Raw genomic sequence first — 16,881 nt, forward strand, 5'->3', positions numbered from 1 at the left:
CCGCACCCCCCTTTTTCCACCAGGTGTTGCAGCCGCTTGTGACTTGTCCGTGAAGTGGCAGGCACGGGGTCTGCCTAGCAGGAATGCAGTGGTCACGCGTGCAGCCGTGCTGGGAGGTCAGGGAGGAGGGGTGGTGACTACCTTGGGCAGGGTGGGGGTCATCACATCTTCATCCAGCTCTGTGGCAGTGCAAACAAAACGTGGTTCCTCTGCCTAGGGAACAAACAGACCTCTGGGAAGGTGGTTTTTTTTTTTCCATCTTTAACACACCCTACTGTTTATTAAGATTTGAGAAAGGTAGAAGTCCAACAAACTTTCAGGAAAAAGCACACTGCTACAGAAAAAAAGAAGAAAAAAACCCCAAACATAGAAAAGAAACCCAAAACTCCATTACAAAAAAATAAATCCAAACCAAATTAAATCTTCAAAGCCTCCTTCCTGGGCATAAATCCCCTATTTTTCTTTTGAAAGTCAGCATTAGATGATGCAAGACCGACACTGAACTTCCAGCCCATTAGCCTCTGTGGAGCCAGCCGGCAGACAGGGTGATGTGGTATGTCTGCATACCTCCTCCAGGCACTGGAGAAAAGGTGAGAAGCAAAACCCTTCCTGGGGTGGAAAGAGTTAAGAGATCCTCCTCATCTCTAAGGCCATGTGTTGCTGCCGTGGGGGTGTCATGGGACAAACTCGTGGGCTGGCCTGCAGGAATGACCCCTGGCAGAGACAAAGCTGGTGAAAGAAGGAGGCATTTGCAAAGCTTTACGAAATGTTGCCTCCTCTGGCTAAAACCGATAGGAAAGGTCTAGCCTTGCTGGTATTTAAGGGTTTCTGAGCCACTTCAGACAACTCTCTAGTGCTGACTGCCCTGTGCTGAGCCACGGGTGTGAAACAAGTGACTCGGCTCACTCGGGGAAAGGCAGAGGACTGTGCAGAGCTCGGTGCCCCACTGGAGCAGCCTTCTGCCTCTGACTTGAAGCATTTGTCTCTTGTATCAGCCAACCGACCATGGCAGCGGGGCTAGTTTAAGGGATCAGTCCACGTTTTTGTTGGTGTAAAACTGGTATCTATTTTACCTATGTAAACAGGAGTTACTGAACTGGTTTAGGCAGCTGTGACCGGTGTCCTGTTGAACAGAGTGGGGGTTCTTCTGGCATAACTACAGTGGGAAAGTGCTAATCCCCTCACCTGCACCTGTTAAACCTTTTAAGTAAAGATCAGTCTGATGAAGAAGCAAGGTTTTGAGGTCTGGTTTTTGCTATAGCACTTGTTAGAGACCCAAGAAACAGCAATTGTGAGTGTTACTGGACTTTAAGCCCACAAATCTTTGAGACTTGTGTAGAGTCCTTTGGATCTGTAATGGAAGAGATGAGGAGACACTAGCTCCTATGCTCTCCATCTCTATAGAGCAAATTTAGACCCAAATTCCTCTGGTTCAAGCCCAGATTCACAGCTGAGCAGGAAAGTCGCCCTAGAACTGCCCCACATCAGGGTTTTCATGTAAATCATCCTACTGATGTGTGTGGGATTAATCAAAAGATGGAAGTAAAGAACTTCCATAAACGCCTTGCAGGACTGGGTCCTCAGATGAAAACATCTGCTAAAATGTGTGAAGCCCAGGAAGAAAAGACTATGTTAGTGCTGCAGGACGCACACGTGGCTCCTCGGGAAAGAATGCTGCCAATTCAGAATGTTTACTTTGCATTTATTTTTTTTTCCTGTGGTACATTATGGTGCCCTGGTACTCAGCTGGCTTTCTTGGCCAACAGCTAAGTAGGCAGACAAAGCTGCCTGAAATCCTGGCGTCAGACACCTGGCAGTGCTCCCTGCTTCAGGCATCTTGCAGGTACACTGCCCTGACGTGGGGGGGCAGCAGGCAGCTCAGGTCTGTGTTCCTGAGCCAGGAGCGGGACCCCAACAGAGTGGGGATTCCCCACGGCATCTGTCCCACTGACGTCTGGCTGAAGTTCCTCTCAAGCCTGTGTGGCTTCCCGTGGAGTCATCTGTATTTCCTTGGGGAAATCCTGACCCTGACGGCTGAATATGGTGTGCTCAGGAGATGCTGAAGGCACCAAACCACTGTTTTCTGGGGTCTCCAGAATGCCAGACTGGCTGCCAGCTTGTTAAATGGGCAGTGAAGTGTCATCAATGTTAAAAAACAGCTGACCAAACCTATAGCTGAATTTAGGAGCTTGTCAGACCTGGTAAGGCTTGGTGAAAGGTGGCATTTGCAGGCTTCTGTACATTTTTAATCTCTGTGTAAAATATTAAACATCGGGTCTTGCTCTTGCTGGCAGATTTGCTGCGGGAAGATCTACTCTGGAACCCCAGTAGCACTGAATACTGAGCAACTGACAGAAAAGGGGGAGTTTGGACCAATGTCTCTGCTGGCGTAACTCCATCACAGCCAGAGGGTGAAATCCCAGCCCTGCTGAGATGCATGGGACTTCTGCCAGCCTTGCGATTGCTGAGAACTCTTTTAACAACTCAACCCTGATTTTGCTTTGGACTGAAACCTCCCTGTGAGTCTTAGCCTATAAACACTTGCATCTTGCACACAGAAGAAAAATGTTCTGCAGCAAGCAAATGAGCTTGGAAACAGATTTAACTTCATCAGTGGAACCCTTGCTGTAGACATTCATGGTGAGCTAAATTTGGCTTGTGTGGTAAGTGGCACACTGACATTCAACTCCCTTGGAGATGGAAAGGCTCCTGCTTTGGCTGCAGTCACAGTTTGACATGCTCCCTGTTGCTCCTGTGAACTGCATGAGCAAAGTTTTGGAGCTGTCTCTCAGTGTGACCCACCTATGCAGTCAGTGCTCATTAACATTTTTTTAAGGCCAGGTTATTGCAGGAACCCTGGATACTGACAATGCATATCTCTCTTCTCTTTACATTGCATACTGCTGTTGTGGCTTCCCAACTTCTTTTAGGCCCACCCATTGTTACAAGGTATTTGCGAGTCTTCTGGAAGCTCTTGAGGCTGAAGATACACCTGTGTCAAAGCCCTTTGTGCTCCTCCTGTTTGCAAAGACTGACTGCACCTCCAGCAAGGAGGTCAGAAAGCTGGTGCTTCCATCACCCACAGCTGTGACTTGATAGCCTTATGGTTCTGAGGTTAAAAAAGAAGCAGGAAAGAAGATGCAAGAAAACCCAAATAAATTAATAATAATTTGGGTTCCTTTATACATGGTAAAGAAGCAGGGGAGAAAAAACTGTTTTGCTTTGCAGGTCACCTTCACAGCAAATAGGAACTGTTCAATCACTGCTGGATAATACCAAGATCGCTCTCAGGGGCTGGCAATTGGAATGACAATTAAAAAAACATGAGTAAGATTTTAAGTGTCTCTTTGTGAAACGAACAGAGCAAAATTGTTCATCAGTGGCAGAACAGACACTGTAAACAGTGTCTTAGAATGAATCTGGAAAGAATGTGTATCTCCCCAATAATAACAGAGAAGATGACCAGCTCTGTCTTCCCAGCGCAGTCCCAGCCCCTTATGGATACAGAGGGAGCTTGTGACCTTGCCTTCCTACGCCACACATCAAGCTTGCTGGAGCTCTGTGTCTCTTTTTGCATTTGAGAAGACAGGAAATATTTCACGGAATCACAGACTCGATGAAGCTGGCTGGGACCTCTTGTAATAATCTAGTCCAACCTCTGTCGAGCAGGGTGAGCTAGAGCAGGTTGCCAAGGACAGTGTCCAGTTGGGTTTTGAATCTCCATGGAGGGAGACTCCACAACCTCTCTGGGCAACTTACTCCAGTTTTGGAGCGCTCTCACAGTAAAAAAAGTTTTCTTGTGTTCAGATGGAATCTGATGTATTCCAGTTTGTGCCTCTCATCCTGTCAGTGAGAGCTACTGGAAAGATTCTGCCTCCTCCTTGTTGCTGTGCTTGATTTCCTACTTGTTGTAATGGATCTTCCCTGAGCTTGGAGGAGGATTGCTGAAAGCCATCCAGCTCTTCTGGACCCCTATGCTCTCCAGGACCATATCACAAGCAGATCCCTGAAGAGGCCAAAGTCTGTTCTTCAAAATCAGAGTTGTGGTCCTGCTTTTTGCCCCACTCTCCCCACTTAGGATCCTGAACTCCACCATCTCGTGGGCCCTGCACCCAATGCTGACCCCGCCTTCCTGCCCCCAACCAGTTCTTCCTCATTTCTAAGTATGAGGTCCAGGAAACTACCCTTCCTTATTAGCTCCTCAATCACCTGTGCCAGGGAGTTGTTTTCAGTGTGCTTGTGAACTCCCCTACATCGTTTGGGCCTCGCTATATTGTCACTTCTAGTTTAAACCTGTTCCTACCAGCATTAAACTTAGCAGTATAAAATAAATCCCCCTCCTTCCGTGCTCACGGTTGGTGCCTGTTCTCCCTGCTGCAAGCCTGGTGGCTCCGTGCTGGCCAATGAGCACCAGGTGGCCTGAGCATGATGTGTTGCAGAGAAGTGGTCACACTCACTGACACAAAGGTTGCCTGCCTGTCTGTTTGCAAGAAGACTGAGTACTGCAGCAAGGTGGCTTGGTAGCCCAGATCTGGCGTCCTTTGCACCTCTCCCAGCTGCTGTGTTACGCTGACACTTGCCTTCCTGGACAGATGTTCACTTGAAACTATCTTACCAGTGACACACGACAAGAAGCATGTCCTTGGTGAAGTGTTTTTTGGTGTTTTCTGTTTTTGAGCTAACCACCCTTGTGACTTCCTCTCTGCCCGAGACTTGCCATAAGGTATTATTTTCTTTTTAACTGTTTTTTCTTGCAAAATGAAGGATTCTCCAATGAGATTTTCTGTATGATCCACCTTCTGTTTTTTCTCTCCTCCTAATAAATCGGAACACAAGAGCTGGGACTGGTTGTGGAGGTTTTCCATAGGGTTGCTCTCCATGAGGTAGGGCAGCATATGGCCTTTGGCTGTCCTGTCCCAGACATTTTAGTACTGACAGTCATGTTTTCTTTTGATAGGGCCTGGTGAGTGATCCAGGACAGGATCCTACTGTGTTTGGTGCTGAAAACACAGGATACAAAATTATTCTTTCCCGAGGGCTCTAAATAGATGGAGCAGACAAGAGGTAGAAAGGAAGCCAGAAAAACCCCATCCATATGGGAAAATTTGACCAGTTCTACAGATAAAAGTTATTTTTGTCGAACCTTTACCAGGGACATCGTCATTCCTGGAGTTTGAACTCTTTCCCAAGTGACCAAATTAAAGCCATTCACATACTGACATACAGTTGATCACCCTGAAGGTTTTAGCGTTATCAGATTATAGCCAGTTAGGAGAGAGGCCACTGAAGGAGTCTGTCATCCACCCCATCTGCACTGACTGAAAGATTTGGATAGAAGTGGATTAAGCTCTTAGGGGCTTTAAGAAAATTCTCCTGTGGCTCATGTGGTCTTCCTCTCAGATTCCTGCACGCAGCACGTTTTATTCTGAGCACCGAGTTGCACCAGGCAGAGCTGCTCCACTGCCTACAGATAAGCATTGCACAACATTTGTTGGACCAGAGCTCCAGTGTGGCAGAACGCGTGGCCAAGCATTTCACAACTGCTGTCATCTATAGATTTCTGCTTACAGAAATAGAAGGGGAAAGCCCAGCTAGCTAAGTCTGTCTCTGAAAACGAGAAGCAAAGTGCACACACACTGCTCTGCTACCTTTCCTGAGAGGGGAGAGGTGAATTATAGAATCATCTGCACGTCTTCGGGCTGTTCTGGGGTAGGGAGCTATTTCCTCAAGACTCTCCAGCCAACGATGTCAGAAGTCTGAGGGAGTTCATCGCTGGTCAACCACGTTGATGGCTTTCACCTTGGAGAAGCTGCCCTCCCCTCATGTTTGACCCAGCCCGTAGCCAAGCTCAGAGAATAATGTGTCTCCACAGGAAGCTCCTGTCAAGGGTTCACGGTGCTTTGATACCTTTTTTAGTGCTAAACAAGACTTAGGCTCACATTTTTGGCACAGAAAGGACCAAAGCATGGTACTGCATAACCCTAGACTTTCCCTATGCTGAGCATTTGGCTCCAGAAGCATTTTGATGTGGTGCAGCCCCACAAAACCCTAAGGTGCCAGGCAGCACCTCCAGCCCCTGCAACGGCCATTTCTGCTTGGCAAAGCGCATATCAGACTTCCCCTGAGTAACAACAAAACCTCCCCTAGCCGACAACCAAGTCGACGCATCCTTCTCTTAAACGTGTATTTTTTTTTCTCAGTGAAGGAGGCCAGAACTGCTGGGAAAGCGCCCTCTAGTATAATCTCTACAAGACTCCTCTCGGTCTTAAAATGGCGTGGAGAGGAGGCAAATCGCTCCCTGACTCCCCTCTGCCCCACCGGCCGCGCTCGGTGCCCTACAGGGCGGTTTTCCGGAGGGGAGGGAGGGAGGGAGGGAGGGAGGGAGGAAAGGACTGAGCCGATCCAGAGCACCCGATGAGAAAAGCGCTGCGCTGCCCAGCCCCGCTCTGCTCGGCTCGGCGGCCGCGGTGGCATCTGGCCCAGCAGCGCCCCGACAGGGAGAAGATGGCGGCGGCACGGCCCAATCAGCGCGCGGCGCCGGCTCGCGCCCGCCTGTTGCCCAGTCGCGGCGCTCCGCGTGCCCCGGACGGTACCATTCAGCACCACCCCCCCCGGCGCCCGGAGTGAGCCCGCCCGCTGGGTATAAAAGCGGGCGCCGCGCACATGTGCTTCTCAGTGCCGGCGGGAGCGGGCGGGCGGGCGGGGCCTACGCTGGGTGTGGGGCGGGAGAGGAAGCGGTGGGAGGTCGGGCGTGCCGCACAGTCACCGCGCAGCCCCTCGGTGTTCGTGTCCCCGTCCCCTGTGAGGGTTGCCGGTGCCCCTCTGCCCGGCCCTGCGCTGCCGCCGCCGCTCCCCCGCGGGATGCGGGCTCGGCCCGCCCCGCCAGCCTTGCCCCCCGCGCCGGCCGCAGCATGAGCGCGGCGAGCGATACGTACCTCCTCATAAAAGACATAAAACCCGGATTGAAAAACTTAAATGTCATCTTTATTGTGCTGGAGATCGGTAAGTGGCGTCCGGCACGCCCCACCCCCGGGCCGCCCACGCGTGTCACGCGTTGGGGGGGGGGGGGGGGGGGGAGGGAAACGCTGGCAGGGCCGTGCCGTGCCCCCCCCCCCCCCGCCCCTCCGCTGAGCCGCTCTTCTCCCCGCAGGGCGAGTCACCAAGACGAAGGACGGGCACGAGGTGAGGTCCTGCAAAGTGGCGGACAAGACGGGCAGCATCACCATCTCTGTGTGGGACGAGATCGGCGGCCTCATCCAGCCGGGGGACATCATCCGCCTGACCAAAGGGTGCGTACGGGGCCGGGCCCCCGCCTGCCGCCCCTCTCCCCGGCCCGGCCGGGCAGCGTCGGGGCGGGGGCAGCCCTTTGTCACCGAGGCAAAGGAAGGTGCTGGGTCCGGAGCAGGCTCGACCGCCTTTTGGGGGGCACGGATGACACAGCTGGCTCCTTGTTACCGAGGCAGCCTCCTAACATCACTTGCCAAATTCAAACCGCCTTTCCCACCCCAGAACATGCCTAGCATGAGCGTACAATCTAGGAGATGGCTAGGAAGGGCGTGTGTTTTTAATGAGGAGGTGGTGTTTAAGACACTTGGTTTGGCTTTAAGAAAAGCTCCTTGGGAAAATACTTTTTTTGGGGGTGGGGGGAATGCAACAGTCAGTCCTGGTCTGTAAATCAAGCAGGGAAGTCAAAAGGATGTTCTTATTGTTACAGCCAGTTCTTTACGCTAGCAGTCCACTCCTTAATGAAAGGAGGAAACAATGTCTCTCATGCAGAAAAGTTGCTTTTCATTGCACTGGATTTAACAGAAATGACAGGCAGAGGAGGAGAAGCTTTTCAAATTCACTATAAAAATTCATACTAGGGCTACACTGTAGAGCATGTTAGTTTGGTTAGGTACAGTTCACTTATCTCAGAGCTGGTTTAATTTTTTTAAAAAGAAAACCCTTACATTTATTATTTGTGAGAAAGAAGTTTCAATTCAAAAATCGTTTTCCATGTCACTGAAATTGTCAGTAGCAAAGTGATAGTCACTTCCATTTGAGTTCTTCATGCCAGTTAACTTACACTTAGAAATCTATTATACGGATCCTTTGGCCTACAGCACTCCAGAAGATGGTGGAACTACAGCGTGTGTAAGGTCCTTTTAATCTGTTTTTGTGAAAGTACGTAAATGGTTACTTAGTGGAGCTCCTAACTTAGCTGCTCTTAAGGTGCTCATTTGATTGTCATTCTTGTGAAATTGGATGACCCCTGCCACCAAAACTCCAGCTGCTTCCTCCTATGCAAATGTCCTTCTACACTAAAATAGGCTGACTCCTCGGCAGAGGGGCTTCTGGGGAAGCCTGCTTGTGTGGAGAGCACGTGGAGTGCTGGGGTGCTGAGATGGGTGGAACTAAACCAGAGCTCTGGGCCAGCACAAAGCCCTGTGCGTAGGTGACATTGAAGCAAATTAATAGTGATACTGTTCAACAATGTTGCTGTACTCAGCTCTGTGACTGGCTTACGGTAGCTGCTCTGGTGTTTCAGTGCAACAAATGGGAGGGTCATTGCATCCCTTCATGTTAAAAAGTGAGTTTGGCTTGTATGAATTAAATTTATGAGCTGACATCACCATTCCTGGTGGGTGGCTAAGTCATGCCTTCATTTACATGAATTGCATGCTTACTTAGGACTGTGTAGTGAGTGAAATGGCAAAAGCTGAATACATTCTGCTTTGGCTCTCATCTTAAGAAAAATGCCCTCACGCTGGTGCATATAAGGTTCTCTAAACACAATTTTATACTTAAATAGGATTAATTTGAGTGTGATGTTGCCATTGCAAGGCAGGTAAATTTCAGCTTTGTAGGTTAATCTGACATTCAGTGCAGGATGCTCACTGTAACAAGCAGAAAAGCTTAGCTAGGCCCCATGTGTAAACATTTTCTTTCCTGCTGACTTTCAAGCTGTAGATGCATTCCTCTGCAAAAGCAGACACTGCTGCTGATTTTTGTCATTGGCTGATAAACTCATTTACAGGAAGCTGCTGCAGTTAATATTTCTAAATTTGAAATTAGTTCTGGAGTTTAGTGCTTTGTGGCCAGCTCATTCTGAGACAAAACCAAATGCTTGCATACATGGAATAACTGTGCTGGAGGTTATCAGTCCCATGATTTGCTGGGTCATGTCCCAGTAAATGTATGTTTGACGTACATTTATTATTTGGTAGCTCTTTTCCTTTGTGCTCTGTTACAAGACTGTCCAGCTAGCTGGTTATTAAAGGTTAAGCATTGAGGGAATCTTTAAAGTGAACGCTAGCTTTATGGAGTGAAGAGCATTAATCCGGCTTCTGCTTGGAGAGCTCCAGAGACAGGCACCGTAACTGTAGATACTGTGCTTTACTGCTCGTGCTGAAGTACAGAGAAAGTTACTGTTGCATTGGCATTATGGTCCTGTACTGCCAACCTGGCACCTCCCTGCTGCCTCTGTTCAGGGCCCTACATGTAGCCGGATGGCTTCCAGTCTCTGCAGATGAGGCAAAGGGCAAGAGGAAGGTTTGTTATCTATGTTCCAGATAGACCCGGAGCATAAGGAAGTGGTGACTTGTCCAGATTGTCTGTGACTCCTGAGTGTGCAATTGCTGGGGCTCCCCATTCCTTTGCTAGAAGACACCCATATTTCTGTTAACTCCCTTGTGCTGCACCTGGGTTTCTGGTCAATCTTTCATTTATTTTCTTCACGTACATGATGCCCCTCACTGAAAGGAACAATTATACACTAAGTTCTTTGCATAACTCAAATTACAGTGCTTGAAGTCAAATGCCACTGTGCACTCATGCTGTCTTGTAAGTGAATGTTTCTGCAACCATAAAATGATTTCATTGCATTTCTGTATGTCACTTGGAACATGATGGTCAAACATGTGCCTTTAAAAAAAAAAATCTGGTAAGGACCTATACTAAAAAAGTAAGCACTTCCTATTACACACATTCAGTAGCGGTATCAATATTCTCCAGTGAACAAAGGTAATTCTTCCTGACTCTTGCTGAAAGCAGAACTGAGAGTTGTCAGTGAATGGTAACACAGATACTGCTTTTGGCAAGGTGCCTCGCCTCTGCAGGAGCAGTCATAAGGGCTGCTCCAGCCAAGGAAAGAGCATCCAGTCTCAAAATAATTGGCTGCTTTCCTGGAATTGCCCAAGGAGTCAGCTGACCTTCCAGTACTTTTTGCTAGAAGTAAGACATGGAGATCTCTAAAATTTTAATGTGGTGAAGATGGGGTCCCTGGGAATTTTTTTAGTCCATTCATACTGCTGTGTAATACTTACTAACTCTTGGAAGATAGCATGCTTCCACTTTCTTTTTCAATACTGATACTTGTCATTTGCTAAGAGAGACTGCTTTGCTTCTCCTTTCCTTGGCCAGGTACGCATCTCTGTGGAAAGGATGCCTGACACTTTACACAGGACGAGGAGGCGAGCTGCATAAAATTGGGGAGTAAGTATTGTGTGTTTATACTTGCAGTGTTCTGTCCTCTTCTCAGCAGAACGTCATGGTAAGTATATGACATGGTGTCTCAGTAAATGGAAGCTAGGGCAGCAAAAGTGTTGACTAGCCATGGACAGGTACAGTGCAGGCAACTGTGATGTGAGTTTCCACGTGCTGTTGTGGTAATGGGCTCTGACCCTCTCTGGATTCTTGGTACATTGAGGAAAATCAGTTTCCATCATTGGCACGGGTCTGGGTTACCTAGAGGGAGGAAGTGTGTAAATGACAAGGGACTTAATCTGCATTGCTTACCTAGGCCTCAGCTTGATTAACCACTTTATTTTGGTGGAAGCCTTGTGTGTGTGTGTGTATCATGCTTGACAGATGGGCAGCGCAAAGAAGGAAGACAAAGGTAACTCCAGTGAATCATATCTAAACAGAAGCAAGCCTCATTAAACCTTCTTTAAGCTGTCCACAACTGAGGCGGTGACTCCTCCTGACTAAGAACAAACATGAGTAACATACTTGACAAGCAACAGGAAAAGTAGCAACATTTTCTAACCAGAACAGTACTTCCGCTGTTGCACAAAGTGCTGTGGGAGACCTTGCAGTCATCAGGGAAGTGGGGCTGTGGGGTGGCCACTTGTTTTCTTGGATGGTTCAAAAATGCCCAGTGCTCAGCTGGATTTTGTGAGGAATGATCTGCAGATCTTTGGTTCAAAGCCATCACCTCAGAAGTATCATCCAGTTGGCTTACTCTCCAGCAGTCAGGAGTGAGGTGAACCCTCATCTGGGTTGTGCCTCCCAGGAGGAGGTGGGAGCTCCACCTCTGCTTAACCACTCCAAGCTGTGTAATGATCCAAATCTTTCTTCCCCCTCTGCCATAATTTCCATGTGGTGAGTTGGTGGGCCTGTTCATCCATAGTCCCCTTGAGTGGAAAAGGATGCTTGGAATGTCATTCCCTGTTTTGGACTCCCCTATGCTATTATGTTAATGGAGTACTCCATAGCATGGGGGTGGTTTAAGTTTTCCCTAGAGATCTAATGCAGCCACAGTCTGGGAGCAGACTGGGTGACTGTGCCTCAGGTGACCTTGTGAATGGGTGCTGGACAAGATTGTGCAGTTGGGAGAGAGGCGAAGGGAGCACTTTCATCACCTTTTGTTTTCTTTAGGCCATTTATCTCTTAGAGTACATGTGTACTTGCCTTTGCTTGACTGAAACACCCTCACCAGGAAGATGCAACAGCTTCACCACAAGTCTATAAGGGGATCAAAGAGACTTTTAATACCTATGGATGCTCTCTGAACAGTCTGGATTAGTTAGTTCTAGGTGATGGGATATGTCAAGAACAACGCTCTTTGAGTTGTGGGCTTAAGAACTTTTAAAAAATCGCTTTAAAACTTACAATTCTAATTCCTCCCCAGGTTCTGCATGGTGTACTCAGAAGTGCCAAACTTCAGTGAGCCCAACTCAGAACACGTTGGGCAGAACAAACTGGTATGTTAAACTTGTCTGAGCCTTCTGGCTCTTTGTTCTGAATACTTCACACTAGGCTGTGATCAGATGTGACTCTTCTGGAAAAAATGGACTTGAAGTGATGTATAGATAAAAATGAGCCAGTAATTAAGAGTAGCAGAAAAATTCCATGTAGAGCCACTATTAAGAACACAGGGGAAAAAAAAACAAACCAGCCCCTTTCTATAAAAATGTGAAATTTCTCTGATCATGTCTCTTTTTCTTTTTTTACATTTGTCTGAAGGCACAGGGTGAACAGAATAGTTCTGCATCAAGTTATATGGGTTCTTGTACTTTCGGGCCACTGGGTAAGTCTTTTGATTTTGTGGAAGTGAAAGGATGAGAAACACTTAATGGGAATAAAAAGAAGTATATCTTGCTAAGGGTTCTCCACTCTGGGGCAAAAGTGTACTATGCTCTAAAAAGTCTTTTAGACTGAGTCCTGAACCTGCAAGCACATAAGCACGAACGTTTCCTGAATAGTGGTTTTGGGATTTCCTCTCTAGAAGAGGAAGAGATCAGAATATTCAAGCTGCCTGTATCATGTAACAGGACTTGACCAACCCTAAATTGTTTTAATGCTTTCAAAGAGGTTTTCCAGCACTTTAAACCACCTGAGTCCTTGGCTTTAAAAATTACTTTAATCATGCCAGTCACCATGGCTTTCCTGCCAGGTTAGCTCCCCAGTACAGAAGTGGTGGTAATCTGAATTCCAGTATGTGACCTGGCTGGATCATATTGTGATGTATTTAAACTCAGTACCTGGTGTTGTATAGCTAAGCCCTGCTGGTGGATGACAAGGAACTGATTCCGTAACTTGCTGTTAAAAACCTGTGTGTCCCTTCAGTTCAGTGACTGTCTGCTTCCTCTTTAGCAACGTGATTTTCATTTCTCTCATTTTACTTCTCTTACAAGCCCTTTCTGTTCTCTTGAAAATAAATAATTCTGAGCAAAGAAGGGCAGTGCTTTCAGGCCAGCCTTTCCTCAGTGCCAGGGTGAGGCGTAGGCTTTCAGCCCAGTTAGTGTGCAGGTACTTCCTTGGTGTCCCTCCTTTGGGCAGTAGACAACTGTTCTCACTGAGCTTGTGCACATCTTCTGAAACTTTTTTTCTCTTCCTGCTTCGTGTGTGGTCTTTAAATGCAATGATTTCCTTGTCTCTTTCCTCTCTTCCCATGCTTCCTGTCATTATTCTACCTTTTCAGCTCTGCCCCTCTTCCTACCATCAAAACTGAGCAGTGATGCTTACGAGGCTCAAGTTCATGAGAACTTGGTGCTAGCTGAGTTGCTTCTGTGGTTGGACTTCACAAGGCCACTTTCTATTTCTGTGTGCCTGCTAGTGGGGAGTGATGCAAGGAGCTTTGTGTAGCCTGCTTTTCTTTTGCTGGTTTCTCCTTGACTACTTCTGCTGCCCTGCTGTCTCTCTGGAACATCTTGGTGTGTGACCTACAAGCCAGTGCATGTTTCTGAAAGCACCAGTTTCATGAGACTCCAGTCTTTCTCCCGGGCAAAGAGTCAGCATGCAACTCTGACCCTTCTTGTTTAATTTGAGAGTGGGGGCTAGGGATGGAGGGGATGGTAGTCTGGGAGAGGGGAAAAAGGTAAGCTGTGGTTTGGGGTTTCGCTCTGCCAGAGGGGCTTTTCCTTCTAGTGCTCAGGGTTTGCTGGTTGCCGCAATCTCCATGCGTTCCCTGTTGCTAAACTTAACGTAAGGGAGCAGTGATTTCAGTCCGTGGAACTTGTGATAACCTTTTTTCTGTCTTTTTAGGAAATGGTTTACAAACTGGACCTGAATCAAGTGGATTTCCATTTACGTATAATCATGGCCACGCTTATGCAGGTAGTGGGAGAGGCAATGGACGAGGACCTGTAAATCCAGCACCAGCTAATAGCGTTCAGCCTCATCTCCCTGCTGTCAGTAATGGGAGGGACCCACGCAGAGCCTTTAAAAGATGACTATGCCAAATGTGGTTGTACAGCTTGCTTAAACTCTACACTCTACTTGAACACTTAATTGCACTTTTATTTATAGTTAACTGTGAACCAGTTTGTCCTTTATTGTTGTTTTTTTACCTTTTGGTCTATGGAGCAAACTTGATGTGATCTATCTCTTGTTTTGCTTAGGGAAGCACAGTGAGTCTTCCCCAGAAGGTGGATATAAGAAAGTAAGGGTAACGAGTTGAAGGGTCTCAATTAAAACTCAATACCCTTTGCTAAGTGGAAGAAAATTTGAGTTACATGTATGTATTTTTCTGTTCCTGTTGGTCAGCCATATAGCCTTAAAAGGTCTGTTATGTCCTGTGCACGCATATGTTGACTTCCATTAGGGTCAATGGGAGTTCTTTGTGTTGGAAGAGAAATGAAGGGGAAGAGCAAAGATGCTCTAGTGAACTAGGTGTCCTTGGAATGAATATAGCTTGTAAAAGCAATAAGTATAAGGAAATGGTGGTGCCAGCACCTAGTGGTGTCTCCTGAATCAGAGAATGGATAACTCAGATGAAAGTTGAAGGCATAGTGAGTGTCTTGAAGCTTGACTTCTGATTCCAAAAGGGTGTACACTACTTAAAAATTCTCCATAAACACCATTATCACTGTCAAGGAAAGTGACACTGATTTTTGCTTTTGATAGAAGCTTGGATATTCATTCTTGCTTTGCATGAAATAGCAGGAGAGGAAGATCTAAATTCAGACAGTATTGGGGAATATGCTGTTTGTAGCCACTCCTTATGTAAAAGAGCAAGGTTTACTTTGCAGGACACTGAATTTCCAGGAAAGAAGTGTTTTCAAATGCTGCATTACCCATCTCTTCAATGAGGCTGCCTACTTCTCCTTCCTTACTTCACTTTTCCAAATGAATTATGTATTAGATGAAGCTGTATGTGTGGATTGCAGAGGTACTGGCCAAGCACACAGCTGCACTTCTGATGCTATTAAGCTGCTAAGCTTTCTTTCCTCTGTTTTATATGAAATACAAATTATCCCTTAAAGAACTTAACCCTGCCACCACCATCTCCTGGGGGAAAATAGCTGTGTTTGTTTTTTTTTTTTCTGAGATCACAAATGCCTTGACTCTAGATAGGAGTCTAGTGCCATATTTCAGATCAGGTTCAAAAACAACTTGGAAGCTGAGGTGTCATACTGGATTCATCTGTTTAACTCTTCTTATAGCTGACCTCTAAAATAAAAAAAATTGCACTAACCATTTCAAAAACAAATCTAACTTTCTTTCCGTCAAGCCATAAAGACTTCATGACAAAAGGCTATTTCTGAATTGTGAGTTGTCTCTGTGGTTGTTCATGTTAATTGAATCTACTACTATGTCACTAATGTTTACAAGTTATTTACATTTGATACTCCTGCTTTTGGTGCTCTATCATGATTCGTTGGAAATTGCTTCTAGTTGGTAAAAGTTACTTGCTTAGTCTTAAATACTGAACTTTCTTCTAAATGCAAGCAGCAGCAGCAACAAACTTCTGAAGGGAGGTTTAGAGAGATGTGTGTGCCCAGACACCTGAGGGCTGTTTGCCTCTGGTCTGGTAAGGTGATATCCTGATACCTGCTTCCAGGGAGAACTGGTGAAACTTGTCTTGGACACAAGAGGGTGGCATGCCTCATGAGATCACCCATGGGTGCTGTTAGGGAAGAACAATGCTAATTGGTGAACAGAAAGCATGCAGTGACTTCTGGGGAAGCGGTGTGAGGAGGTGATGTGCAACTCAGGGACTTTGAATTGCTTATTTAAGTCTTGTATAGTCTAGAGGCATGGACAACCTCTTACGCAGTGTTGCATTAAGATATTTGATAATCTTGTGAGAAGGAAGCCGAGAGGACTTTAAATCTGTGAAATACATGACATGATACAGAGGTAAATGAGATGTGTGGTGTGAGAGCCATGCTTTCCAGTAGTAGCTGTAAAGGTAGCAGGTGAACAGTGCAAGTGATGGCATCGTGGGGACATTATACTCACTGGGGTATTTCCACCATGGATCTCAAATCCTGGTGCTACAGAAAAAGGAGGATGAAATAGGGGGCGAACTCTGTTAGTGTGTGCTGAGGTGCCTGATGTTTGTAGCTCTATGCATTAGAGTGTTTATTAAGCTAATAAACAGAATACTTGTTCACAAATTCCAAATAAAAACTGAGATGATTACTGCTGATAAGTGGCATAAGATTAAAAGCTTGCTGTCAAGTGGATGATTGATTTGCAGTTGGGAGGAAAAAAGCAAGAGGCTGGTCTTCATGTTCTCAAGGTTAGTAGCATTCCTGCCTCCCTGTTTCTTATGTGAAACTATTTCAGTTTATTAATAAATTTTTACTTCTTTGCAGGGGAAATCTGTGCCCTGAAAAGTCACATGGACTTAATGTAAATATAGTAATTTTTCAAGGTCTTCTGATCTTCCAGTGAACCTAAGTAAGTTGTTTCCCTCTTAACAGTGTCAAGATAGTTCTCAGCTTGCAGAGGAATCTGGGAGCCTGCGATACATCTCTTTGGATCATACCACCTCGGTGTATGGAGAGACAGAGATACACGTTCCTCTGTGCAAACAAGCAGTTGTCATGAATTACTCTGACACTATAAGGCAGTTCATAAGTTCCCAGGGGTTAGGTCATTAGGGAGTCTCTACACAGATGGTTTCCCAAGATATCAAAGGTAAGGCTGCAGTTAGGGTAGTCTCATTCTAGATCATACAGATTGCCAAAGGAAAAAAAACCCTCTGGAAGGTGTTAATGTGTCCAGATAGAAGCTGCATGGTGCTAAAGTGCAGCTGTGTAGTCCTGATACACTTGAGTCACAAGACACCCAGCTCATCACCCCACAGCAGCTCATCTCTTACGTGCCCTAACGAAAGGACTGGCAGCAGCCTGCGGCAGTAGGCAGGGGAGAGCTGGCTGTGTGCTG

At 46.6% G+C, this 16,881-nt stretch overlaps 1 protein-coding gene across 2 annotated transcripts; it reads left to right on the forward strand.

The window, feature by feature from the left end:
* The first annotated feature begins 6,688 nt into the window (after window positions 1-6,688).
* Window positions 6,689-16,141, forward strand: NABP1 (nucleic acid binding protein 1). 2 transcript variants are annotated; one of them, XM_074872736.1, is made up of 6 exons: window positions 6,689-7,002; window positions 7,151-7,289; window positions 10,405-10,476; window positions 11,894-11,966; window positions 12,229-12,292; window positions 13,750-16,141. In XM_074872736.1, exons 1-6 carry the CDS (start codon window positions 6,912-6,914, stop codon window positions 13,935-13,937), a joined length of 627 nt encoding a protein of 208 aa, XP_074728837.1. In that variant the 5' UTR covers window positions 6,689-6,911; the 3' UTR covers window positions 13,938-16,141. The 2 variants fall into 2 exon arrangements, with proteins under 2 accessions (XP_074728837.1, XP_074728838.1); XM_074872737.1 differs by having other exon boundaries at window positions 12,235-12,292.
* The last annotated feature ends 740 nt before the right edge of the window (window positions 16,142-16,881 follow it).

Source organism: Strix uralensis, chromosome 6 (assembly GCF_047716275.1).
Source record: "Strix uralensis isolate ZFMK-TIS-50842 chromosome 6, bStrUra1, whole genome shotgun sequence".
Classification (NCBI taxonomy): Eukaryota; Metazoa; Chordata; class Aves; order Strigiformes; family Strigidae; genus Strix; species Strix uralensis.

Coding starts and splice junctions, on each gene's coding strand:
- NABP1 (XM_074872736.1), top strand. CDS start 6,912: ATGAGCGCGGCGAGCGATACGTACCTCCTCATAAAAGACATAAAACCC. Junction 7,003..7,150: donor CTTTATTGTGCTGGAGATCG/GTAAGTGGCGTC, acceptor TTCTCCCCGCAG/GGCGAGTCACCAAGACGAAG. Junction 11,967..12,228: donor ACGTTGGGCAGAACAAACTG/GTATGTTAAACT, acceptor ATTTGTCTGAAG/GCACAGGGTGAACAGAATAG.